Below are 25,910 nucleotides of genomic sequence, written 5' to 3' on the forward strand. Positions count from 1 at the left end.
GCTTGCTGGCTGAACAGTTGTGCATATTGATCTCTGAGGCTTGCTTTTTGTATTTCTTTTTATTTATTTTTGAAGATTTTAAATCTATTTAATCTGAAATTTTTTTTAGAAACTTTAACATTTTCAGGAATAAATGTACTACAAACATCAAGGTTTGTGTAAATGCAGAAAACATTTCCACAGCGTTGCCTTGCTGTTCAAAGTGAAAGGTGCTCAGCCGCTGTGTTGTCTAAGCATTCTTGTTTATAGTTTTGGTACGTTTTGGTACTGTAAATACTGCACAGCCGTCCGTGCTTTTAGCAAAACAGTCTGGAGGTTTTCCTTTGTTGTGTGCCTTGCAGTCTTCTGTATTGATACAATAGTGATAGCTGGTTTGGGTGTTTAAGGTTTAAAAAGACTGCTGTTTTCCTTAAAGAACAAAGTATCAAATATCCTTTGACCCTTCAGGTCTGGGGGTATAGGCTATAGGGGGTGTGTGTGTGTATATATGTATAAATTTTATTTTATTTTATTTTTTTACATTTATTTTTTCAGTTTAAGACAGTGTAAACAGTCTCTTAAGGATGTGGGTACAGTCTCTACAGTCTACAAGTCCACAGTCTACAGTCTACAAGTTAAATTGTGGTGGTTTTGTGATGTGGATTAGAGTTCAGTGATAGCCGAAGTCCTTAAAACCTCCAGATGGAGAGGTGAAAGGCTAATGGATTGAACAACTCTCCCTGATTTTTTTTTTTTTTTTTTTTTTTTTTTTTTTATAAAAAAATTTAAAAAAAAAAAAAAAAAAAAAAAAGGATCAGAAGGCGTGCTGGTGGGCAGCCAGTCATAATAAAGGCTCAATGTTTGCCTTCTTTTGTTTGACTGTTTGCTCCTGTGTTTGTGCAGCTACCTGACTGATGGGGGATTGGGCCTGTACACCCGTCGCCTGAACAGACTGCCTGACGGGGTGGCTGCAGTGCGGGAGACGCTGCAGCGCAACACCTCCATGGGAGTTGGAGATGCTGACAGGTAGGCTAAGCCCTTCATGTGTCCATTTAATAATCTGGACATTTAAAAACCAAAAAAAAAACACAACTTGGCAAAAAACAGGTTTGTCTGTGGCAGCGTGGTGGTTCCGCTTGAGAAAATTAATTTTACAAGGTCTGTTACTGTTGCCTGCATTTTTATTTTGTATTGTTATATGGGTAAATTATTCCCTGTACGATATCGGTTAGAAAAAAAGCCATGCTTGAATTCCTAATTATTTGAAAGGAACGTTTTGTAATTAGCATCTGCCAGTGGAACCCCTGCTTCGGTAGTTATCGTGGGATCATTTAAATACAGGATTTCAGGTCTGGCTGCCTAACTTAATGTATACTTCATGTATTCTGCTTTCTGATTTTTGATTTATAACATCTTTTTAGCAGTTAAAAATAACCACATGTCCTTTGGATCAGAAGTCAATGCTTAATATCATCTTTGAAGAAAGAGGAACAAAATCTCAAAAGGCTTTGACTCATAATTTTGATAAATATGCTACTTCTTTTTTTGACTCGCTGTCACTTGCTAATAAATGGCAGACAAAGTACCCTTTTAGCTAACTGAAATTAGACTGATATTTTCTCTAGTTGTAGGTTGGCCAGGGTGCCCTCGGCTCACCGCGCACCAGCGACCCCTGTAGTCTGGCCGGGCGCCTGAGGGCTTGCCTGCTAGCTGCCCGGGAGCTGCGTTGTCCTCCCACACTGTAGCTTCTGGGTGACTGCATGGTGAATCCGCAGTGTGTAAAGAAGCTGTCTGCTAACGGCACACGCTTCGGAGGACAGCATGCGTTTGTCTTCGGTGCTTTCGAGTCAGCGCAGGGGTGGTAGCGTTGAGCTGAGCCTAAATAATAATTGGGTATTTCAAATTGGGAGAAAATAACAAAAATAATTGGCAATGACTAAATTTGTAAAAAAAGAAATATATATAGAAAGGTATCGCAACACTTGTTAATAAATGTCAGTTTCAAGTAAGTTATTTCACTTTTTTAATTTTTTTCTATAGCTAGGCATTCTATAATACTGCATAGGAATGTTAGCTGTCTGGTTTACTTGTCTGGTTTAATTGAAGTTTGGTTATGCATGTTAACTCCATTAGCATAAAACACAGACCTTACAAGATACATTTACCCTGAAGCAGCGGTGGAAACGAGAACTAGACAGAGTAATTTAATAGAGAAGAGGAAGGTTAATGGAACCAGTAAGAGCACAGCTGAGCTCACTTGTCAGCAGTTGGAAATGGCAGCGTGTATCCCAGGGTCCACCTTTCCAACACAAAATGTGTTGTTGAACTCGCAATTGTCTTGCAAGAAGGAACTCGAGGTTGTTTTTAAACTGGTCTGTTCATTCAATGAAATCCAATATGCTTAGTAGTTCTGCCATGTTTATCATAAGGGTTTATGTTCTGTGTCAATGCCAGCATGCCATTGCTGGCCACCTCTATTGGAAGCCTCTGAACTGAGGGTTAAGTAAATGAAAGAGCGCCCTTACTTAACGCAGAGCTCCCCATGGTTTATTATAGGGCAGTGATTGTGTTTGACGTTCACAGATACTGGAAAACTGACTGATTTATTGGTGTTTTAGTGTGCCATAAACTGCGTTAGTTTGACTGGTGTTTGTGCCAGTGGAAATACTTGTTACATTTGGCATGATACCTTCCGGCCTTTACAGCTCAGTTGTTTCTTTTGTATGATTTTAAAGAAGTCCAATACAGTCATGTATAAAAGACTGCAGGATTATTTTGTATATTTGGACTGGTATCACACGAATGGTTCACCTTGCTTGTACAGTAAAGTGTACTGTTCTGGATATTGCCAGTGGTTTCTGGTAGAGCGAAGTCTGACTGCTTCTTGCCGTCCCTGGCATTACAGTTAATTGCAGTGTTTCCTTTCGATCTTTCTAGGTTTTGGTTAGCGACGGGGTAGCTTTTGAAATTAAAACTTGTCAAGGGGGATATGAAGCAGAAGCAGATTAATGTAATGGGTGTGAATATTAAACTGGCTTATTTACCAGCAGTGGTGCTAAATCAGAAACAAAATTATATATATAAAAAAAAAAGATAACTCACTGTAGATGTGGTTGATTTATTATAGTTTTGCATTCAATCCCAGCTATTTTCAAACTTAAAATAAACAGTTTTGCACCGTTGATCTAATATAGTACCAATATTTTTATTTTCATAAGTATATTTTTTAATTGCGTCTCAAACTCCTCGCTGCCCCTGGGGCTTCAAACCTGCTTGAGCATTAAGCTGTCATGTTGCAGGGCTGGGAGGGACCCCGAACACAGACCACTCAGTCAATCTCCGATCTCAGTCCATCTCCTTGGGGCAAAAAGGCAGATCTGGTTTCCCTGCTGTCCAGGAGATACAGTATGGTGTTCCAGCATCTTCATTTGGGATATCAGTTGGTACTGGGACTTAACCCTTGAGCTGTGGGACTTGAGACATCTGTTCTGACTGTCTAGTCCATTGCACAGACCTGGGATTGGACAGCCTGTGGACAATTTGTGATTTTTAAAAAAAAAAAAAAATTTAAAGGTAGGGGTGAAATAGGAGGGTTTCGAAGAAGAGAAAATAGTCGAGGTTTATTAACATATTAGTTTGCAAGCTAGGTGTATAACACAATTACATTCTTGCCTTTCTTTTTTTCCTCATGTGTCTGCTGCTGCTGTAATTCCATAACTGGTTCTGTTGCAAGATCAAAAACATACATTAGGGAAGTGTAGATTAATGAACAGATTGTGTTACCGCACTGGTATTGTCGGGAGGTGCACCGGGAAACTGATCCTGAACTGCTGGATGGGAGGTTCTCATAGGCTTGTCCCTGATGGGCAGCACCGGTGAGAGGTGAGGAATACCAGGCTGCAATGGGGATGTAACACACAGACCAGATCTCTTTGAACATGCGAATGGAAAGGAGCCTCTCTGTCTGCTCATGGTGTTAACAGCTTATGGACTGTGTGAATTAAACTGAAAATCTGAATCATTCTAGGGAATAGAAATGACTATTTGAATGTCATGTATAATTAAATAATAGCATAGACTGTAATATAGTAGATTTACATTGGTGCAGGTGTTAATTATGGGTTTGTCTTCTCTTGCACCCTAATGTCTGAATTGTATGGTGGACAGTATGCAAACGTCTTAAATAATATATATATACACATACATACATACATAGAACTACCAATTATTTATTCTATTTCGTGCTTTCCATGTTAAATCTTGTTTATTGCCAAACAAGCGATTTTTGGTTTTGCTCCTGGCCTCTGTATACAACCACTCCCTCTCTCTTTGTTCAGTCTGAGAGGTAGTGTGTGTCGTTGTCCCCAGAGTTCTTCTGCCTGCTGCTAACACTGACACACACACACACACACACACACTACTCTTGTGGGGTATTGCAGAAACTCAGTCATGGGTATCTGAAGAATTTTTCACATGGCATGTAGAAAGTGTTTTTAATGGGAAAACGTTATTGCAGGAATAGAATTACATGTGCCATTTAAAAAAAAAAAAAACGTATTTATTAACCTGGGGAATACTAGATTATACTGGATTTGCACATACCTTACAGTAATTTACAGGAATTTAAAAGATTACAATAACATCAGCAAATGAGAACCCATGGACTATAAATCATGTTGACAGGTTGAAATTTAAGGTGTAAAAAAATGTTGGATAACGTGTATTGTAAATTAGTGCTTACAAAGAGCAAGGGGATGAATGAAGTGCCTGTGGTTTGCATGTTATTCGCTTAAAAGAAAGCTGTGTCCGAGAATACTGTGATTATGTTAGTCTTTTTCAGCTGGTAAAAAGCCTGGTAACACGAGCCAACTCCCCGGTGTCAAACACAAGATTCTAGTGTCTGACCACAGCTGTGTGGACTAAGACCAGATGTTGAAAGGAGGAGAGAAGGGGAGGGTATTCAGTGAGATTTCTGATATTCATATTTCAATGAGTCCGTTGTAACTGCGGCCTTTACAATGGTACTGTAGCTTTGCTGTAGTGGAACACTTCAGAGGGCAAATTCTTTTTTGTTACTCTCTAAACCTTAGACCTACAGTGCTGGCCTTTTGGGGTTTCTCTGCTGAACAAAACAGTTTATTTACTTCTAAGGATTGTGAAAAAGATCTGTTCTCAAAAACGCAGATCAGAATACCATGAATATATGCATGCCAAACTTGAGAGGAAATTTGAGACTGTATTGCAGCAGATGCTCTAGGAATATTATTTCAAACGAATTTGCAGCTTTTAGAAACAAGCAGCAAAATGTCAACCTTGTATTATATATTGTTTTCTCAATGAATTGCAATGCAATCATTTTTTTACTAAAGCATGTACATTTAAATTACTGCAAAGCAATCATAGTATATTAGTATTCTGCACTGGAGTTTGAGCTAGTGTGGTTAGCAGGGATAGCTCTCAGAGGGAGCATGCTCAAAGCCCCAGGTAGACGGAGTCACCAGACATGTCTAATTCAGAAGTCCGTGTTCTGTCTAGGCAGGCACACACCTGCTTCACCCTGACTACAGGTAAGGAGGTAGTCATTGCTTCTTAAACAACACATTTTTCTTTGTCTCATTAACCATTCAAATAGGGTGCTATTGTGCTCAAAGTAACTGTCGATGAGGTTGTGCATCATCCCTTTGTTCTGAATATTTGATAATTGTGTGTTCCGGGCGTCTAGACTGGAACACGTGTTTTTTACTTAGCTTTCGGAAACAGGTTGTTGTAATATGTTATGTTGTTGAATTAGCCATTGTATATATATAAGAATGAGTGTTTTAATCTTTTTTGTGTGTGTTACGTGGAGACCAGTGCATGCACTGTAGAGGGCTTAAAATGAGGCTTTGCCAAAAAGGAAACGCATTGTAATATACTGTGACCAGACTGCTTAAGTGCAACTCCAGTACAATAAGCCATTACACATGAACTGAATACTGAATACGACATGTGCTAAAGCCTTATTAGTGTATAAACTTTACAAAAATAATCATCCTTCTGTTTTGCTTTCTTGAGCACACTCTTCACATTGATACCAGTACACCTACTGGGTAAGAAACCAGTATTGCTCTCCTCTACTAAGTCGCAATGTTTTTTTTTTTTGTTTTTTTTTTAAATGCACATAATTAAAAGATGAAAACGCTATGTAGAAAAGTTTGAGTTATTTATTTATCTATGTATCTGTTTAATTGTTTGTGCTTGAAAATGCCATGGAAGGAGAGACTGGGAAAACAGTTAGCTCACATGCTGAAGAACATTTGACCAGTGACCCTAGGGAATTCTCACTAGTTCTTCATGGGGTTTGGGGTTCTTTTGTACATGTTGACGCCTGATGTCTTAACGCTGTGTAATTTGATGAACGGTAATTAGGAACTGTTCACCAAGTGAACTACTAATAGGTGGGTTATTTATTTATTTATTTTGCCACGAGCTGTAACTGAAGCTCTATTTATCGTAATTGAACCTCTGCCCCAGTTGCTGCACTGGATACTTGTGCTGAGTGTTACTCATGAGCAAACAATGCAGGTGATTTAGAAACATGAAAGAAACGTCCTTCACTATCCGTTTTAAGCCTTCTAAGTCTTAAGTAATCTGCCTCAATGCGACTGAGTGTTGATTCTGTGCGGTGCTGAAATACCCATGGGTCTGTTTTAACACCAGCCATTATGTGATTGAAATAAACACGTGGGTCACATTTGTTAACTCTCTAATGGTGGGGTGTCGGTGAGAGTTTCGCAATCAGTCAAATCAAGGTCATACTGTACCAAAACTGGTGGATTGGAATCTGCGTCTTTTCATTCCCTGGGACTGCCTTAGAAAATATTAAGCAGCCCTAGAAAAGTGCTAGGCACAGCCTGGCTCCTTCTATTTCTCTGTCATCCAGTAAATGTTTCTTTGATACTCTTTTGAGCTACGAAAACTGCTTTCGTAAAGAATTCACAGGATTTATGTCCCTTTTAATTTTAATAGTGACCCTCTCTGACTCAAAAATAAGAGCTGCAGCTGGGTGAGACAATGCAGGCCCTAGAGGGCTGTTCTACTTGAGGTTTAATAGGTGTTACTAACTGATTAAAAACTTTAGGACCTGGACAGAGGTTTAATTGGGTTAACTTAATATTTACAGTCACGGTTGGAGCAAAGACATAAACTGGAAAGGCCAAAGTTTGCTACTTTGCTAAGATTGCTACTTGCAGATTGTACCATTACTCTGAGATAAATACTGATGCACTTGCATGTTTATCTCCAGTGGCTCAAGCTGAAGTGGAAATGTTATTCTTGCAGCCTTTTAAGCTACTTGCCTACATTTTCCAGCCTTGTGCAAATAGAGAGTGGTGGTTATTTAACATTAAAAACACACCATTTCAAAAGAGCTGGGGAGGGCAGTGTTACCGATTACAAAGTATCGGCATTGAGAAACCTTTTCTCTAGTTTTTCAAAACTAGGAAAACAGGACTTTTAGAGAGATACTCTACTTCTTCATGCCCATGGGGGTAGGGAAGGAAATCGCTGGTGGAACAGGTCTAAAAATAAATAAATAAATAGAAAGTTTGTGTAATGTCTTCAGTCTGACTACAGAACCATTATGAGGAGAGGAGCGTTTTAATACTATTATTTTCAATATAATTATTTGAGAACATTGCATTTGCTTTTTATTCATAAAAATGTTATGCAATAATTGCCTAGAAGTATGAAATGTACCTGTTTACTCATCCTGTGTTTTGCGTTCATGTGGAAATAAGGGCAGTGTAAAATTCATTAGATTTTATGCTTTCAAGGAAAGTGACTGAAAAGCACAAATAAATTAGGGCATAACTATGTAGGTTTGGGCTGTTCTTTACGGGGGTGTGAGCTGCTTCCCTGGGAAATCGGGTTTCTGATGGCCTGCATATCATGGTATCTTTTTTGTTTGAGCCTCTTAGAATAAGTAAGGGACTGTAATATATATATAAATGTGCTGAAGGGTGGGATATGAGCAAGTGAGCTAACAAGCTGTATCAACATGAGTCAAGCATACTAGAGCTGTGTGCTAATTTAAGATGTAGCAGGGTTACGTCAGAATTCCATGTTGACGGGGGATTTGAGAACTCCAGGAGAGGGGTAGGGCAGTGTGACTGACTCTTGTTTGACTCAGTAAGGGGTGGCTGTGTTATGTGCAGTACCAGTCCGGTTTTAGCTCAGTTCTCGCTACAGAGCAGAGCAAAGCATATGCTTAAGAGATTAGAGATTAGAGATTCAGGTTATGATTAAAATTCACAGCTAGACCAGGTACAGCCTCGCCGTATAAGGGTGCTGCCTGATTGCTTGCAAACCAGCTTTCAATTTCACCTTCCAATTGCATGTGAATATTTAAGATATTCACAATGTTTAAGTAACTGTCTGGAACACTCATAGCTATTAAAATGCTAAAAAAAAAAAAATTAACTTGTCTTTATTTATGTATGTATATGTCAAGCTTATATTAGTGTTTCTGCATAACTTTCTAGTGCAGTAAGCCTTGTAGCTTTTTCTGCCAAAAAAAATGTTTCCAAAAATTAACTGAGCTTTATTCTTTATTTATTTATTTATTTATTTTTTAACTGTAATCTTTACAGCATTGATGCACTAAAATGTTTTCAAGAGATTGTTGGTCCAATCCATATTTGAAATAAAGCAGAATTGAAATATTTCTTTGAAACCCAAGGGGTTCTCATCGATTTCTGAGATGAAGCCATTGGCAAGTTTTAGTTTACAGTGTTTGCAAAATCAAGTTTAAGAATACCCAAAGTACTTTTCATATGACATCATCGTGTGTTTTGGCTTCTTTTCTGTTTTTACCATTCCAATTCTTCAAAAAGATTATAGAGTTGTGTTAGCTGGTAACTGAGACCCTGACTAGGTTACCTTATCATTTTATGTTGGAATGTGGTATTCATTTCTACAGACTGCATGAAAAGCTACTGTAGGTAATATAAACGTGCACATTTTTTTTTCTGATAAAGTAAGATAAACCTACGATACAGCACAGTGTTTAGTTTTTTGGAAACGCATTGTTTGCACTAGTTACCAAGAACTCACATGATGTTTAGTGATTGTATTTAAATCTTGGAGACCGTTAAAAAAAAAAAGATTTATAATAATAACTAAGAAAGAATGTGATCCTTTTCCAATGCATATAAGCAGTTTAGTTTTTATGTAGCAGGGATGTTGTTTTTTTTTTTCTTGTTGGAATTTGATAATTTGATTTTGAAGGATACTAATACTGTACAGTATGTCTTGTTTATGTTTTTAATGTGTTCTGTCATCAGGTTTACAGGGTGTGGGTTTATACAGTAAATATAGCTGTGTACAATAAATATAGTAGAGAGTGTAGCAAAACAATTACTGTACAAACATTGTGCTGAAGAGCAAGTCAAAATCCACAGACAGCAATTTCAGATTCATTCACCATGACGAGGCACTGAAACTTTCAGATTGGTTTGCTTCACCCCACCCAGATGGTCAACTGCAGCTATCTCAGTTTGCTTTAGAGTGAATAATGAGTATTTATGTGCAAATAAAACAGCCATTGCCTTTTAGATCAGCTCCGTGGGCCATAACAATCCAGACAGTACCGTATCATGGCAATCCCGTCAGCACCAGTGTCATGACAGTCCCGACAGCACCAGTGTCATGACACAAATATGCAGAGAGCAAACAAGGTGGAGACAGACACAAGGCAGCAATGGAGCTTCTATCTTTTATCCATCAGTGATCCAGCTAAATATAAAGAAGGGCTCCAGCTGCATACACATATATAGAACAAAAAAAAAAAAAAAACTTCCTTGTTTTACATTTTTTTATAAAGCAGTGATCACTAAATACTTTATTAAGGGTGTCTGTTACAGGTCATGCAAACTGTGTACATGCACTGGGTATCTATGCTTGTAATCTCAGAATCAACTAATTGATTTAACAAGTGGTTGCATTGTATTCCCTTATCAATGGTTTATATAGAAGTTTAATCCTTTTTATGATTAAGTTGACTGGCCACTAAGCATAAACACAGCTGTATTACTGTTCTTTTAAACACAGCTGTTTTTTTCCACCTGCCATCCTACTGAGTTTCATCCGAATCTGTGATGAATGTTGGCGGATATGTGATGTTGACTGGATGTGAACTTTGCTTAGCTAATGCGATTTCATTCATAAATTGAATTATTTCTTTTTTTAAATTGGAAAAAAATAATATATATATAATATATATTATATATATATATATATAATATCGATATATATATTAATATATATAATATTATATATGTATGTATGTATGTATGTATGTATGTATGTATGTATTATATGTATATAGGACATAATGTGTAGGACAACACTTTACACAGACTTGGAATAAAACACAATTTATACAAATGTATTTCTTTCTGCAGCAGACTTTATGATCTCTTTATGATATTGTATGTATTCATAGTACAGAATGCTCCTGGTCTTGTGTTTAATTGTGGAGAGGGAAACACTGAGCTATTTTACTTTTGGCTATTTTTAGGTTCTTATTAGCCCGTTTTCTCATCCTTTTGGAAAATTGGGCCTGGCCTGTTCTTTGACCTTTATAAATTCCCTAAGATTGGCTGAAGGCCAGACTGCAACAATCTGCTTTTCTTGGAGGTTACAAATTGGATTTGTTAAAGAGACCTGTATTATTTGTCCTGCTGGACTTTACAAATGTCACAAAACCCACCCAAGCAACTAGCTTAATGTACCATAATTTTAAAATATAAAGTGCATAGTTTCAGACAGTGCACAGTCAAAATAATGCAAATGGAGTTATTTGTTAGAGTGTTGAATTTAGCTTTATAATATTGGGTTTTATTGTTTTATATAGTGAACCATTGTGATTTGAGTTTGGAGGCAATTTTGGTAGTGTCAGTACAGTAGAGTCTTCATTTACAACCATTATCTTAAAATAAGTTAAATAAAAAATACAACATGTAATCGAATTATCCAGCTGTTAAGAAGCATGCAAAAAGGAGGGAAAGGGTTTTTGGTTTCTACACCACACTGAAGCTGTAAGTCCATAATAAAACAGTTTTAATCAGAATATTCCCAGCTTTCCTTTGATCAGCCACTTCTAATATGTTAATTACGGTATCTGATTCTGGTGCTGGTTGGTGCTCAGTATTTTCACTGCCACTGCTTCGCAGCTCTGAAGAGCTGACTTGTTTTCAGCTCTGACCTCCTTCAGCAAGCTGGAGGTTAATTTAGTTTGGGGATCAGGTTTCTTCCCAGGGCTGCTTGCTAAGGATCTCCTTCAAGCCCTCGCTTGCAGTTTCCACAGAGCGCTCTGTGTTCAGCTGAAGCTAACGCTGCCTGGATACAAAACTCTGGGATCCCTGATACAGTGGTTAAAGCACTGCACTGCATGGCAGTCCAATGAAGCTATCTGCTTGCAAAGTCAACTTTAGCTCTTTCTCTGGAGCTCTGAGTGGCCAGCGGAGCGTGGAAATGCTTTGGCCAACAAACATAACAAGGTAGAAAGTTATTTTAAGTTTTATTTATTTATTTATTTTTGTCTGTCTTTTAAAAAAAGAACAAAGCTGAAAAGCTGCACTTCCAAGTCATTTACTTTGACTTTGTTTCGGTTAACACTTTCGGTGAAGCACTGGTGCAGCTACAGAGACAGAAACATGTGTTTTTTGGTTTTATAATTGTCATTGTTTTGAAATGCATTTCATTTGCAAATATTAATGTAAGTAATGTTTTTATTGACATGTAAATGAAGTACTTTTAGTATTGTTTGAATACAAAGTGTAATCTGTCAGCATGATTGAAAAATTATGTTTATATATATATAACATTTCTCAGACCTTTTTTTATTATTTTTAGTAGTTAATGCAGATTGAATGCACCCATTCCATAGAAGGTGATGACAGCAGACTAAAGCATCTTGTAACCAAAAGCCTATAATGCAGTGTGTTAGGTGCCAGTAGGTTGCTGGTTCGCAAAAGAATGTACATCTGATAAGATTGGTATGTCTCCTTTGGTGACCAGTGCAGTGCTTCTTTATGCATTATGGATCTGATTATTTTAAGATAACATTGAAATGAAAAAGCAAGCCTGGTGGTTTAACCCTTAGGTTTGCTTTTATTTACATCCTCAAGTCTGACAGCCAGCACATCCTGTTTTACATCGCTTTATTGTACTTTGATAAGCATGATGTGCTGCTGCAGTGTCATTCTGTTTAAAAAGCGGTGTCCAGTGCTATTTAATTACATGACAGTTATGTGGTACAGTATTATGCTTGCTGTATCATCTTTTGAATCTTTCAGGAATGTTAAAGGCTGTTATATTTTAAAGTTGCAAGTTCTTGACTCTTTCATGTTAAAAAAAACTGCACAGCAGATGTGTCATTGCAGTAAAAGAGTTTTGGCTTGCTAAAAAAAAAAAAAAAAGTTGCAAGTTGAAGACAGATCAGAGCAAAATATAAGAAATGCTGACAAATCCCAACAGATAAAGAAAATGTAACCTTTGCCAACATGATTGAAAAACCAGTTAACAGATTGCTTGCTTGATCAGTGAGGAGGCCGTTAAGAAAATGAACTCCTTTCCTGGCTCGGAGATAGTAACATTAATCCCTTTACTTCTCTGTAGTAACATTAACATTAATCCCTTTACTTCTCCTTGGGTTGTTGCTAATCCTTCCTTTTGGACAGACACACAACCCCCACGTCTTTATCAGCATGCCCTCGGGGCACTGAAGTCTGCTGGAAACAATTGGGTTGAACAATGGCCAAAAACGAGTTCCACCAGTCAAGTAGTAGCTACTTGATACAGCTATCTGTCTGCTGTGTTTTGTTATATATAGCCGTCTGTCTGCTGTGTTTTGTTTATATATATAGCCGTCTGTCTGCTGTGTTTTGTTTATATATATAGCTCTCTGTTTGCTGTGTTTTGTTGTTATATATGTCTTCCTGCTGTCGACAATGTAACCCAAGAAGGTAAAGCATGACGTCATGTTTGCATAAAGCTTTTACTTGTGTCTCCATTGCAGTGTATTGGCATAACGCTAAGCCGTTTCTATTGTTTTGCTGGATTTTAAACTTTCTGTGGTTCTATGCAGTGATATGAGAAATCCCAGCTGTGTTTATTAGTGCTTTGCACAGAGACCGTCTCTTTCAATGAACAGTCTTGCTTGGGGTGTTATTGAATTTTCTCCCACCGCTGTTTCTTTTTTGTTGCAAACGGCTGCATTCTGGGAGTTCCATTTCCTCTGAAATGACTGCAATCCGTTAATAAGACTGCTCAGCATGTGAAACATTTATCTTGCTCTCCGCGTCCTTTCTCTTTCTTCCAGCTCCCTGTTTCGCTCTCTCCAAGCTCCTGATCTCTTTGTTCGTAGTGTAGCATACAGTCCTGTGGGAGCACAGTTCCCACTGTCACCTGATCAGCAGGGCTGGGCAGTGTTTGATACATGGTAAATGTATTCAGAGTAAAAAGTGGGGGGTAGGATTAGTGGTTTCAGTCCCAGTCTTCCTTGAAAAAGGAAGTCTTTAGGGACCCACAGCGTAGACAGTGAAGGGCACAAGCCTTCAAGATGAAACAAACAAACAAATAAAAAAAAAAAAGTCTCAATTGTGATTTGTGTAACTGAATATGAGTTGTCTTCATCAGAAATGAGTTTTAAGTTTTTAAGTGATTTTATAAATACATAGATTGAATTGCCAACACAGCCATTACTGTCGTTGTCTAAGGCAGTGGCTCTCAAACTTTTTTTTGTTTACAGACCACCTGGATTTTTTTAATTGATTTATTTTTTAATCTCTGGCCCACACAATAAATTACAATAATTACAATCGATGGAAAAGGTGAAAACCTCCAGTTTAACTTTTACAACAAACAGAACCTTGTTTGAGCAACTATTTTTCTCCAAAATGGAAGCATATATAATACAACTTTTGTTTGTTTGTTTGTTTGTTTGTTTTTATTGTATTGTATCCATAAGTGGGGAAACACTGCAGGGCTTGTGCGCTGTGTTGCATTAACATACAGCTTTGCCGGCTTGTGTGTCCGACCCAACTACAACTATATGATAATGCAACACAACGCACGCCCTTTCCTGTGATATCCCTTACTTTACAAGCTGCTGTGTTGCGTGCACCTGAACGCAATATATTTCTGCTGACCACAGATTGAGAACCACTGGTCTAAGGTTAATAAACATGAACCCTGGACTCAGTTGGTTAACCATGAGAGGGAGGGGAAAAAAGCTAAGGAAATCAATCACTGCAACATGAAGAGCCTGACTTCATGTTGAGAGAAAGATTGCCAAACCTGATTACTTCAAACACCATGTTACTCTGATAGTTACAAGGAAGCTTCTTAATCACTGTATATTGTGATGCTTTCTTTCCTTTTTTAGTGACAGACAGGAAGAATAAAGGCCGTCTTATAAGTTGTTCTGATCTGCATGAAAAGTTGTCATCCATAGATGGATACGAGACTGGTGAAATTTGCATCGGTCAACACCTCAAGAGTTATCAAGCTTGGTGTATTTCAGTAGCTGTGTTGAACCATATTGTACTGTGATATATGCTTTTCCTTTTCTGGGTGACAAAACTCAAATGTTTTTTACAGGTGAATTTTTTTGCAACATAACCTTTTTTTTCCTTGTCAGAATTAGTGCATATTTGTGAAATTATTCTTTCTTTTACCTTATTCAGGGGGTTCAGAATTTGATAAAAGGAAAACCAGAGCAAAAATATTCGTGCACAGCGATGGGGTTACAGTAATATAAAAAGGAGGTTTTTCATGTAGTTTTCTCTATGATTATTACAAAGCTGGGAAACGGACACCTTGGAGTTTCATTAGCTGACCGAGCTCCCAGGCTGTGTAATCTGTGGAACTCGGGAAGCTTGTGGAAATATCAGACACAGAGCCCATGGACAACCTGGTGATCATTAAACACTCCTGAATGCCCTTGAAAACTGCACTCTATAAACAAGGGAATCGCTGGCAAACCTTACAAAGCCTTTGCCCTTCCTTCTCATTGTTTTTGAAGTATATATATATATATATATATATATATATATATATATATATATATATATATATATATACACACACACACACAAACACACACACACACACACACACACACACACACACACACGCAGTAGTCTCTGCGTATAGGAACACTTCGCCTAAGGGAACACCCTTGTGGTGAAACTGATTTTTTCCATTGTAAATGATCCGGCTAAAGGAATAGGAACTTTGCTTAAAAGAACACCTTCTTGGCACCGCTAGCGATTCGTTCACAAGGGATTTCCTCTGCCATTGTGATAGCCCGAAACACACCCGCCAGCTAATTTCATCGTACATAGCGATTTAAGGTTTTTGACCATGTCATTTTTCTTTAGTTTTGTTAATGTTAGTTTGTTACTTTATTATTATAGTTTATTAACATACACTTGTCTATTGGCTTTTCTTTCATATGTTGAAGCATGTGTGTCATGTCATGAGTAATACATATGTATTTATTTATTGATTCATGTTGTGTCTGGTGGCTATTCAGCGAAACACCAAGGATGGAAGGTGCCCACTTGAAGACCCAGAGAAGTACCCTGCTCAGCTCATTCCTGATGGTTGTCATGATGATGCGCAAGGGAGGCTGCACTGTGGCTGATCCCTGGAGCCAACATTGCAGCCGTTGTGTGTGTGTGTGTGTGTGTGTGTGTAATGGAAATCATGTTTCTGGTGGTCAGCTCAGTCTTGGAGAACATGTCGGCTATAAAAACACTGCTTGCTTCCCGAGGAGTACTTTCTTAGCCGGAGACTACTGTACATATTTTGTTGCGTTGAACTTTTTTTTTTTTTTTGCTGAACTGCACACATTAGTAGCTTGTTCTCCATTGGGCATTCAACATTACAATGGTGGTGTTGTTCATTGCAGTGCATCTGTTAGCTTTTTATTGTGTTAGGCTTAAGTAATGCATTGGTAAATTAACATTTTTGTTTAAAGTGAACATGCTGAAGGCCATTAAAATTCTTTAGGTTTAGAAACCTACTGGTAGCCAAAAACATGTTTTCTCTAGGAGTGCTGAAGGCTATCTCCAGTTAATTATTATTTTAAACATATCGTCTTTGTTAAATTATAGCTTAAAGTCTACAGACTGGTTGTCTGTAAGGCACACATTGATTTAAGCAATTGTGCACTAACCAAGCAGACTGACCCTTGTATGGCATGAAGCTACATGCGTGGTTCAGTAATTAAAAGGCACTTGAAGAAAAAAAAACGTATAACAGTGCTGGTATGTAACCATAATACTCACATTTTTAAGACGAATAAATCTACAGTTTGTGATTTCAGGTCTTTTAGCTTTGCTTAAGCTATGTAGTTTCAAATTGGCAAGAAGTTGAGGTTTTTGTTTTTCGTCTTCTCTTTTCAGTTGGGACGACAGCAGTTCAGTGAGCAGTGGGATTAGCGACACCATAGACAACCTCAGTACAGATGACATCAACACCAGCTCTTCCATCAGCTTGTACGCCAACGCGCCTGCTGCACCGCGGAAGAGTACTGACGGCCAGGTAAGACTAGCCCAAACATTCTGTTCACCTGCCTGGAGAACACAACTGGTGCTAGCGATGTTAATTTGGGTATTCTACATTTATAGAATTTCAAGTGTGTGTGTGTGTGTGTGTGTATATGTATAATATATATATATTTTACACACACGCTTTTTTTTTGCATTCCTTTTATTTTCTGCTAGGATTTTAACACACAGTTTACACCTGATTTAATTGCACTTTCAATGGCAATTTACACTTTGGTATTCTAATGTTGCAAGGTTTTTAAATGCAAAGTCACCTACAGGACTTCAGGTTGGATTCATCTAATAGTATATTAAGCATACCTGTACTGTATCACATAGCAGTGTTCTCGGGCTTTGTACTGTGCGGCATAGGTAAACCTGATGCTAGCGCGGTGATCTTGGGTCTGCCTGGCTCCAGTTGTAGAAAGAAGTTACTCTGTTGCCAAAAATGTATTTACACATGTAAAAGAATGATTTTGGGCACTTAAAGTATGTGTGACGGCCAAGAAACTGTAAAAACACACATTTTTATAAGTTTTATTTCCTCAAATTTTTTTACAGAAACGCAATGCTGTTTTTTAAAAATGTTTATTATTATTTATTGCAGAGGGTTTTTTTTTTTTTTTATTATTTAAGGGCTTGGTATATTATGAATATTGAAACTTTTTTTCTGGCATACCAATGCTCTGGATTTATAGTTCGGATAAATACACTAGAAGGCTGATTTTAAGTAGATCCAGTTTACCACAAGTGGTGTTCTGTTCTGTATCATGCAACTTCCTTGTTTTCCTGTTTGAGCTTTTCAAATCATTAACTAAATGGCATGCTGATATTCTTGTGTGCAGTGGATGTGCTTTGGCTAGAGCATGTGTTTTCCATGGGGGCCCATCAGGGTTCATTTTAATCGGACTTTGATCTCTTAAATGGGGGACTTGAAGGGCAAAGATGAATTCTCTATCTGATTTTGTTACCATTCAGACTAAGTACCTAATAAATCAGTAGCTGCAACAACTGAAAAAGCAACAAACATTCAACACCAGTGCTTATTTGAACAGTATTTAAAAAGAAGCAAAGTGCTTTAGGGGTATTATTGCGATTGACTGACTGTCACGCTATGGGCGGGAACATTTGCATGTGGCATTTGCCTAAGCTTATTTGCATCCTGGAACATACAGTAGTTCTTGCCCTTCAAGGCACCGAAAGGGACGATGAGGTCTTCATATCCAGCTTGTGACTTATTTGTCAACTCCACTTGTCAGACATTGTCATTCTCTAAAGAAAGAACCGTTCACCAAACCACGATCAGTGAACAGAAACCAGGCAATGTTAGTTCTCTGTTTAATAATTAATTGAATGTATTCTTCCGTGAATGTCAATTTGTATTGACGTAAATTGACAGATTGCATGACTATTGTCATTTGTTTTGGAATTAAGATCCTAGTACTGGGGCTGTGATTTTTCTGGATTTTTTTTTAACTATGTTGCGTGCCTGCCTTCCTCCGCCTCTCTCATAGATGAGTGCTGTGTTGATATCTTTACAGCCCCAGACGGACGCAGAGAAGCACTGTGCTGTGGAGCGGAACTCCGTGTGGTCTGGAGATGAAGTGAAGAAAACGGACGGCGGCTTAGACAGTGGAGTCAAGATGGAGTCCGGCTCCAAGTGGAGACGCAACCCTTCCGATGTGTCCGATGAGTCCGACAAAAGCAACTCGGGCAGGAAAACAACTGTCATCTCACAGACTGGCTCTTGGAGACGAGGCATGACTGCCCAGGTTGGCATCACAACACCCAGGACGAAAAGCGCCACGCTGAAAACCCATGGAACTGGTATGCAACAACCTAGTATGTCCTTTCATTTTTTATACTCTCCGTTAGTCCTTAACCTAAAAAGGTTTATGATGTTGTTGTTGTTGTGTGTTTTTTTGTTTTTTTGTTTTGGGGGGGGGGGGGGGGGGGGGGCATTGGTTAAAGCATTAGTCAAAATGTCTTGACTATTTAAAGCTTTTTCATAGTAAACAAAAAGCCTATTGAAAGTGAAAATCAACCTTTTATTCTGAGATTCTGCAGAGTAATAATCACACACTGTAAATAATGGAAGAGAAAGAAAAGTTCTGCCCTGAACCAAGTTTAATCTGTCTGACACACAAACTGGAATCCAGTCAATTGTAACCTTTTAATCTTAAGTAAGCCTTTCACAGATGTTATTAAACAATAGAGGTAAAGTTAAATCTGATGCAGCAGCACACAAATACATTCTTTGCTGAAGGTCAAATTTTGTCTGCTATATTGTTTAGATCAACTTACTCATCATCAGTTCTCACATGATAAAACTTAAATGTCACACATTTCTCAAGATGTGAATGATTTGTTGTGACCCCCAGGTTGTTGCCTTGGGGAGGGGGGGCTTGAGACACAGAGATAGTGGGAAACACAGAAATAGCCACATCAGTACTGCTATATTGCTTAATAAGGCTTCAATCGAAAACATTTTTATAGATCGTCTTTCATAATTTAATAGATCTTTTTAATGACTTTAGGAAAAACTGATGATGCCAAGGTATCAGAGAAGGGCAGGCTCTCCCCCAAGTCTGCTAATGTCCAGCGTTCCCCCTCAGATGCTGGCCGCAGCAGTGGAGACGAAACCAAGAAACCTCCATCGAGTGCTTCCAGGACCCCCACCAACACCTTTGGGTTCAAGAAACAGCCCAGGGGCATGACCATCATCACTGCCAGCGGTGCCACCATCACCAGCGGCTCAGCAACCCTGGGCAAAATCCCCAAGTCATCCGGGCTCATCGGCAGGTCTGGTAGCCGGATGGCTAGTGTGGATGGCTCCCATCAGGACGATGCCTACCTGCCCATCAGCGCCCGGACTAACTTGCAATATCGCAGCTTGCCCAGACCCAGTAAGTCAGGCAGCGGTGGCAGAAACTGCAACCGGTCCAGCACCAGTAGCATTGACTCCAATCTCAGCAGCAAGTCTGCTGGCTTACCTGTGCCCAAAATAAGAGAGCCTTCCAAAGTAGGAACGGGTGGCCCTTTACCTGGAGGAGCCAACCAGACGGACAGGGAGAAAGGTGTGTCTTCGGATACAGAGAGCGTAGCCTCCTGCAACTCTGTCAAGGCCAGCCCAGCCTGTCACTCTGGGGCCTCGCAGAGCGGTCGCCAGCAATCATCCAAATATGCAGATGTGTCATCACCCACTTTGCGCAGGTAAGAATCAGAATTCAGTCATATAAATGCTTTCAATAATTCGTGGAAATATCTACTCTCAAATAGAAAGCTGTGTTTTGGGGTTTTTATTTGTTTGTTTAGTGTCCTAGAAAAGGTATTTGCTAGTAATGAATTACTAGTAATAGCTGTAAAGCCTTTTTTTTTTTTTTTTATAAACTGACATTGCATTCTTATTCAGATAATGAGAACGTGTAATTATGGTTTGTGAATCTGCAGACGAATAACCCTTTCCTTGGTGATGATAATTAACTGAAGCAGTGAAAGACCTTTTGCATTTTCCTCTTATTTTTTGAAATTTTTTGTATTATTCTGAAATTCGGTATTCGTTAAATTAATGAATTAGCTTTAGAAAGCTTATTTAATCATAAACTAATGAAAACAACTAGGCGAAGTAGAGTAGGCTGACTGTTCTTTTTGAGAGGTTCAGAAGGACTGGCATGTAGATGAAAATGCAGTTTAATCTTTTCAAGTCCTAAAGACTATTGTGTAGCTTGGCAAACGTCATATTTTTTCTGTAAAATATAATGTTTGTCTAGTTTTTCTAATGGTTTTGCCTCCTGGAACCTGTGGCAGAAAAAAATTGAGAATAAATGTGCAATCATTAGTGTGCATTACTTGAAATACAGTACATATTTTATCCTTGTTATCTTTGGAGTGTTAAAGAAACCCAGGAGAACCAAGACATTTTAATTGAGCATTTGTTTTTTGTTTTTTTTATGTGTAAACGGTCTAACTAACAGTTCTTATGGATAAGCATGTTTTTTTATTTGATTTGTTTTTTTTTTCATGCAGACTGTTTGGTGGCAAGCCAGGTAAACAAGCCCCAGTCACAACAGCTGAGAATATGAAGAATTCCACAGTTATCACCAACCCTCATGCCACCTTCACTCCGCAGACTAACCCTGATTCACCTTCAGGGAGTGGAATGCTGAGCAGTGGTGGCAGCAGCCCCCTCTATAACAAGACCACCGACCTGGCCCAGTCTTCTCTGGCCTCCAGCCCAGGCTCTGCCCATTCTGCTCCTTCCAACAGCCTGACGTGGGGCACCAACCTCAGCAGCTCCTCTACAGTGAGCAAGGATGGCCTCGGGTACCAGTCTGTCAGCAGCCTGCACACCAGCTGCGAGTCCATCGACATCTCTCTGAGCAGCGGAGGGATCAGCCGTCACAACTCCACCAGCGGGCTGGTCCCATTGTCCAAAGAGGAGTCTCTGCCTGCATTTGCAAGGAATAACAGCGTGAAGACAGCCTTGTCCGAGAGGTAAGAGATAAAGGGGCACCTCTATCGTTTGCATGGAAATGTTTACAGTATGCATTTTTAAAGACTTTATGCTAGCAATGTGATTCTTTTGGTGGTATGGAATTTGATACAGGTTTTATGGGTCTTTCTGTATTTAACACTTTGCTGTAAATATTCATAATCATTTTTTTATTAGGAATATTCTACTTTTTAATCCATAATTTATCATTTTGAATGCACACGTTAAGGATAATGGCAAAGTAAGATTGGCATAGTTTGATAGCAAACCAATGGCAAATTCCAACGCTGTGCCTTTTGATTTGATGTTTTACGGACGTGTTTCTTTCTTAAAAATCTGAAAACAAAATCTAATTTGTTATAGGAACGCTGTTAACCCCATGTTGAAAGTGAAGGTTGAGATGAATAACTTCTCCTGTCCTCCTCGTTTTACTAATTCTCTTTTCTGTTCTGTCACCCCTCCCTTCAGTCCTCTTTCTTCCCCATCTGCTAGCCCAAAATTCAGCAGAAATACTTTACCTCGGAAACAGGACAGGTAAACGTGTTTGTCTTGACCAGTGGCTTGTGCTGAGCTTTATAAAGTTAAACTAACACCATTGTTACACAGTGATTGCTTGACAGGCCATTCAGCAGCACTATTGCACCATGCTTTATAATATAACCCTATGGCACCACCAGCTGGCTCACAGCTGTATTACAGCTGGACTAGGAAAAGTGTTTGCACTCTGAACTGCCAAGGCTTACATTATGTTGTCAGTTTGACTTAAGATACACATTGCAGCTTGTTTGCATAGTCCATTGAGAAAATAAGCAAAATAAATGATAAGTACTGTAAATGAACTAAACATTCAAAAAAAGATGAACAAACATACATAACAGATCTATTGTAGCTGTCTGACTGTGAATCCCAGCACATTGGTATTATTAAACCAGAAGCCTCTGCCAGCTGCCAGCAGGCTGCATTGTACAGTGCAGCATCCATATTTGTTGAGCAAGAGCTGCGTCATGTGTTCTGGAGCTGCTGCAAAGCGAACCATTATAATAGTGGTGTGTTAGCGACCTTACGCAATGTCCTTTAACATTAAATCCGTAAAAAGAGAGTTATTGAAATAAACTATTGCGACCTGAGGCGGTTTCAGGCTTATAAATAGTTTCACCAGGATTTCCCACGGTGTGTTTGCTTTAGTCTTGGCAGTGTGTCGGCATGTCATTAGGGTTTTTGGTTTTTTTTTTTTTTTTTTTTTTTTTTGTTTTTTACATTTTCTGCAGTAAGCATTGGCCCTTTCTAGTCTTTCAATGCAGGTTGCTTTGTGTGCTGTTGTCACGCTCAGTAAGAGACTCTTTTCAGAAAAGCCTGCCTGCCTCCTTTGTGACGGAGCATTCTTCAGTGTAGGCTTTGCTCATTTGGAGTTGCACGTACATTTCTTCATGGCTTTTGTTTTGCAAGCAAAATCATGCATGTCAGTCATCAGAAGTAAATAAAAAAAAAAAATAATAAATTTAATATTGAAATTTAGCGTAACACCTACATATTTCTACAAGCTGCTTTCACCTTCCATAGCAGAAAAGAAATATCTTTTCCGCCCTCATGAAACATTTGTCCTGAGTTTTGTTTTCCCTCTTTGCTCGTCCTCCTTATCCTTTTCTCTAAATCTCCTACCTACAGCGACCCTCACCTCGATAGAAACACCTTACCAAAGAAGGGACTCAGGTATTGGTGCTTCCTGCTTTTCTGTGGTGCCAATGCAGTGCGCTGTTTGTTGCTCTTATTGTGGATGTTGCTGGTTGCAGTTTGCGCTTGTGCACATGTATGAGCAAGTCACTCCTCGTTTTGAAGTTGTCCAATGTTTAAATGTGTGTGTCACTTCTGTTTGGCAGTATTGTGGCCTTGATAAACGTTCCCTTTATTCACTTGTGCTGGGGCATGGTGGGGTTATCTGTCTTACAAAACTTTCTTTACTCAAATGTACCTTTTATTTTATGTTTGTGGTCTTTTTTAAAAGGTGTTTTGTTTTCAGAGAATTGAAAGGTGAATCCTGCAAGATGTTTTGCTGCACAGGATGGTTTTTCCCATTCACGCACATTTAAACACAAGCTTTCTGTGGTGCTGGTAGATAAAGATAAAACTTTGCAAATGTTTCCACAGTCGACAGAGCTTTTGCCAAAAGCTTTTAACCTTGGTTTGCCTGAGAATGTTTTCTGAACATGGAAGAACTCACTCCAGACTTTTTATTTTTTTCAATAAGTGTTTTTACATTTTGACCTGCTAGAATAAACACGTGCAACTATGGTCTGAAAGAAAAGTCACAGCCCAGACACCTCTATTAGTTCTACTCCTGTTACTATAAATTCAGCGAAGACAAATGACAAACACTGCTAAGCTATTCAGAGTAATGGTCTGCAGGCAGTAGGTTTACATAGACGATAGATGTTAATAATGTTTTAGAGCACAAGCTCTATTAAACTCACATTGTTTATGAAATGTCAGTGGTTAAACAAGAGTCAGCAGCTTTTTTTTTTTTTTTTTTTTACAATGGTTCTCCCCTGAGCGTGAACCTAGTTTTAAACAAAGGAACTTGTATTTCTTAAATCTCACACTACCAAATTTTTCCATTTTGAATTTGGTGTTTTGAGATGCATGCACGCAAAAAAAAAAAGTGTGCCTGTTTGCTTTCTTCCCCAATGTGTTTACAGTTAAACAGTGTGCCTGGATTCTAGGTAAACAATCTAATGTTATCAGGTTTCCTAGTACTGGGTTACCTTCTGCTTTGGCTCTGCAATGTTTGTCCAAGAAGCGCACATGTTCAGTGACCCCTGTTTGCATAGAATAAAAATAGCTACTACTGCACATTTTATTATAAATCGCAATAATCGCAGCTTAACTTAACAGAACTTGTATAAAAGTGACGTTTTAATTTGAAATACCCGTTTAGTACACGGCTCACGGACTGATCCTTTCCTGGTTGCACTTTACCAGCGTTTCGTTTTCCACCAGGCTGTCTGACCAGGTTCTTGCTGTTGCAGGTATCCCCCTCCTTCCCAGCTCCACGGCCAGGAAGATGCCAGGGAGTGGTTGCGATCTCATTCTGCAGGAGGCCTGCAGGAGAGTGCCAGCAACTCTCCATTCTCGCCAGGCTCCAGCATTACCTCTCCTACTGGAACCAGGTTCAACTTTGCCCAGCTAGGTAAGCCTGCAATTATTTCACATTTATACAACAGATGCACCTTTTTGCCCCTATGTACAGTACTGTAGCTTCTACGTTTCCGCCATAAATTTATACAGGTAAATACAAACTATTCCAGGAATGTATGGACATTTCGTAATAGTGGTTATCTTTTCTTGATGTTCTTAAGTGCCTTATTAGTTTCTACTGTTTGTTTTGGCAGTCATGCTTTTAGGGTGCGTGGCTCCAGATTAGACATTGCTCAATAAATGCCAGAATTCACAATACAACTCCCACTCATGTGATCAGTTTTATAATGAACCACTGGCTATTGCATTTCTGTATACATGGTTATTTTGATATAGAAAATGCAGTTTATATTGCATGTCATAGTTTTATTTTTGTAGTTCGTTCCATTTTATACACCCCACAAAATCATATTGCTGCTGCTTGCTGTTTTCAGCTAGTCCAACCACTGCTGCCCAGATTAACCTTGCAAACCCCTCAGTGCTGCGGAATCAGGAGGGGCCCTTGGATCCATACGGCGATCCTCGCTTCCGTAACAGCTCCATGTCTCTGGATGAGAAAATCAGGACCATGAGCCGCTCTGGGTCCTTCAGGGACGGCTTTGAAGAAGGTACGTTAGGTGCTCAATAATGAGCGGTCATCCTCCTAAAGAAAGAAAGACAGGCAATTGCACAGCCCTCTTTAGACGATCTGCACATAAAGCCAGTATATTCACAACATACAAAGGGACTGTCCTGTCGTTGTGTAAGCTTGTGTTTTTATAAGCACAGGAAAGGGTATAAGAAGTATATTTATCAGTATTTGGGAACGATTCCTCAATTGTAATTTTCTTTTGTAGTTGAGAAGGGATCAGTTGAGCCATAATTACTCCTTTCTGGTAACTTATTTGATACATTTAACAAATACATATGTGTACCATTTAACAAAGATCTTCTACATGCTCCAGCTGGATTATTTGTAACAGCTGAGCAAACTGTTGTGGTATCTTGCACATCAAATGAGAAGATGTTACTAGATTTAAGAGTCTTTGCTTAACACCAGATGTAACTAATTGTTTTACCTGATGATGTAATTTTTAAACTGCATATCTCTATAACACATTTGTTTTTATTTTCATTTTGAAAGTGGCGACGATGAATTCTGAATTTTAAGCTAATTCCTAAGAAGAATAACGAGATGCAGATGTGTGTTTGAATGTCAGATTAAGGAACATTTTTAAAATAGTTCTAATGAAAATTAATAAAAATAAATAAATAAAATAAGAAAGGTTAATGATCTGACAGATATGTACAAATGCTTGAATCCCACACAGCAAAATATAAAGCATTTCAGTGATAGTAGCGACATTATTTTGCGTTACAGATCAAAAAATTGTACAAGTTACTGTCAACGTAGCCAAACCCTGAATCATTTCAACATGCCCTGTAATGAAGCTTTTTTTTGTCTGGTGAACTTGGATCAAGAAAAAACTTTAATGGCACACTACATATAGATATTCTTTAAACCAGCGAGGATGTCCTCCTGGAGGATATCCAGAGCCAGTATGTGCATCAACCCCCTTTCAGGAAAGCGTACAAAAGAATGTAAGCAGTAATAGGAATTATTTTGTTTGTTGTAAATATGACTTAAGTATGCACACTACATGTGTGCC

The 25,910-nt window shown here is 38.7% G+C and overlaps 1 protein-coding gene across 12 annotated transcripts in view; it reads left to right on the forward strand.

Annotated features, from left to right (window-relative positions):
- The window catches only part of nav2a (neuron navigator 2a), a 155,789-nt gene that overhangs the window by 106,625 nt on the left and 23,254 nt on the right, over nt 1–25,910 (forward strand). For 3 of the 12 annotated variants that reach the window (XM_041275163.1, XM_041275155.1, XM_041275165.1), the window contains exons 11-19: nt 883–1,005; nt 16,434–16,572; nt 18,119–18,419; nt 19,115–19,790; nt 20,604–21,071; nt 21,538–21,603; nt 22,735–22,779; nt 24,093–24,253; nt 24,696–24,869. In XM_041275163.1, the coding sequence (XP_041131097.1) occupies nt 883–1,005; nt 16,434–16,572; nt 18,119–18,419; nt 19,115–19,790; nt 20,604–21,071; nt 21,538–21,603; nt 22,735–22,779; nt 24,093–24,253; nt 24,696–24,869 (2,153 nt within the window). Of the gene's footprint in view, nt 1–882; nt 1,006–11,349; nt 11,520–16,433; nt 16,573–18,118; nt 18,420–19,114; nt 19,791–20,603; nt 21,072–21,537; nt 21,604–22,734; nt 22,780–24,092; nt 24,254–24,695; nt 24,870–25,910 lie in introns of those variants that run through there. The other 9 variants (XM_041275166.1, XM_041275156.1, XM_041275158.1 and 6 more) reach the window with 8 other exon arrangements.

Source organism: Polyodon spathula, chromosome 17 (genome assembly GCF_017654505.1).
Source record: "Polyodon spathula isolate WHYD16114869_AA chromosome 17, ASM1765450v1, whole genome shotgun sequence".
In the NCBI taxonomy this organism is placed as follows: domain Eukaryota; kingdom Metazoa; phylum Chordata; class Actinopteri; order Acipenseriformes; family Polyodontidae; genus Polyodon; species Polyodon spathula.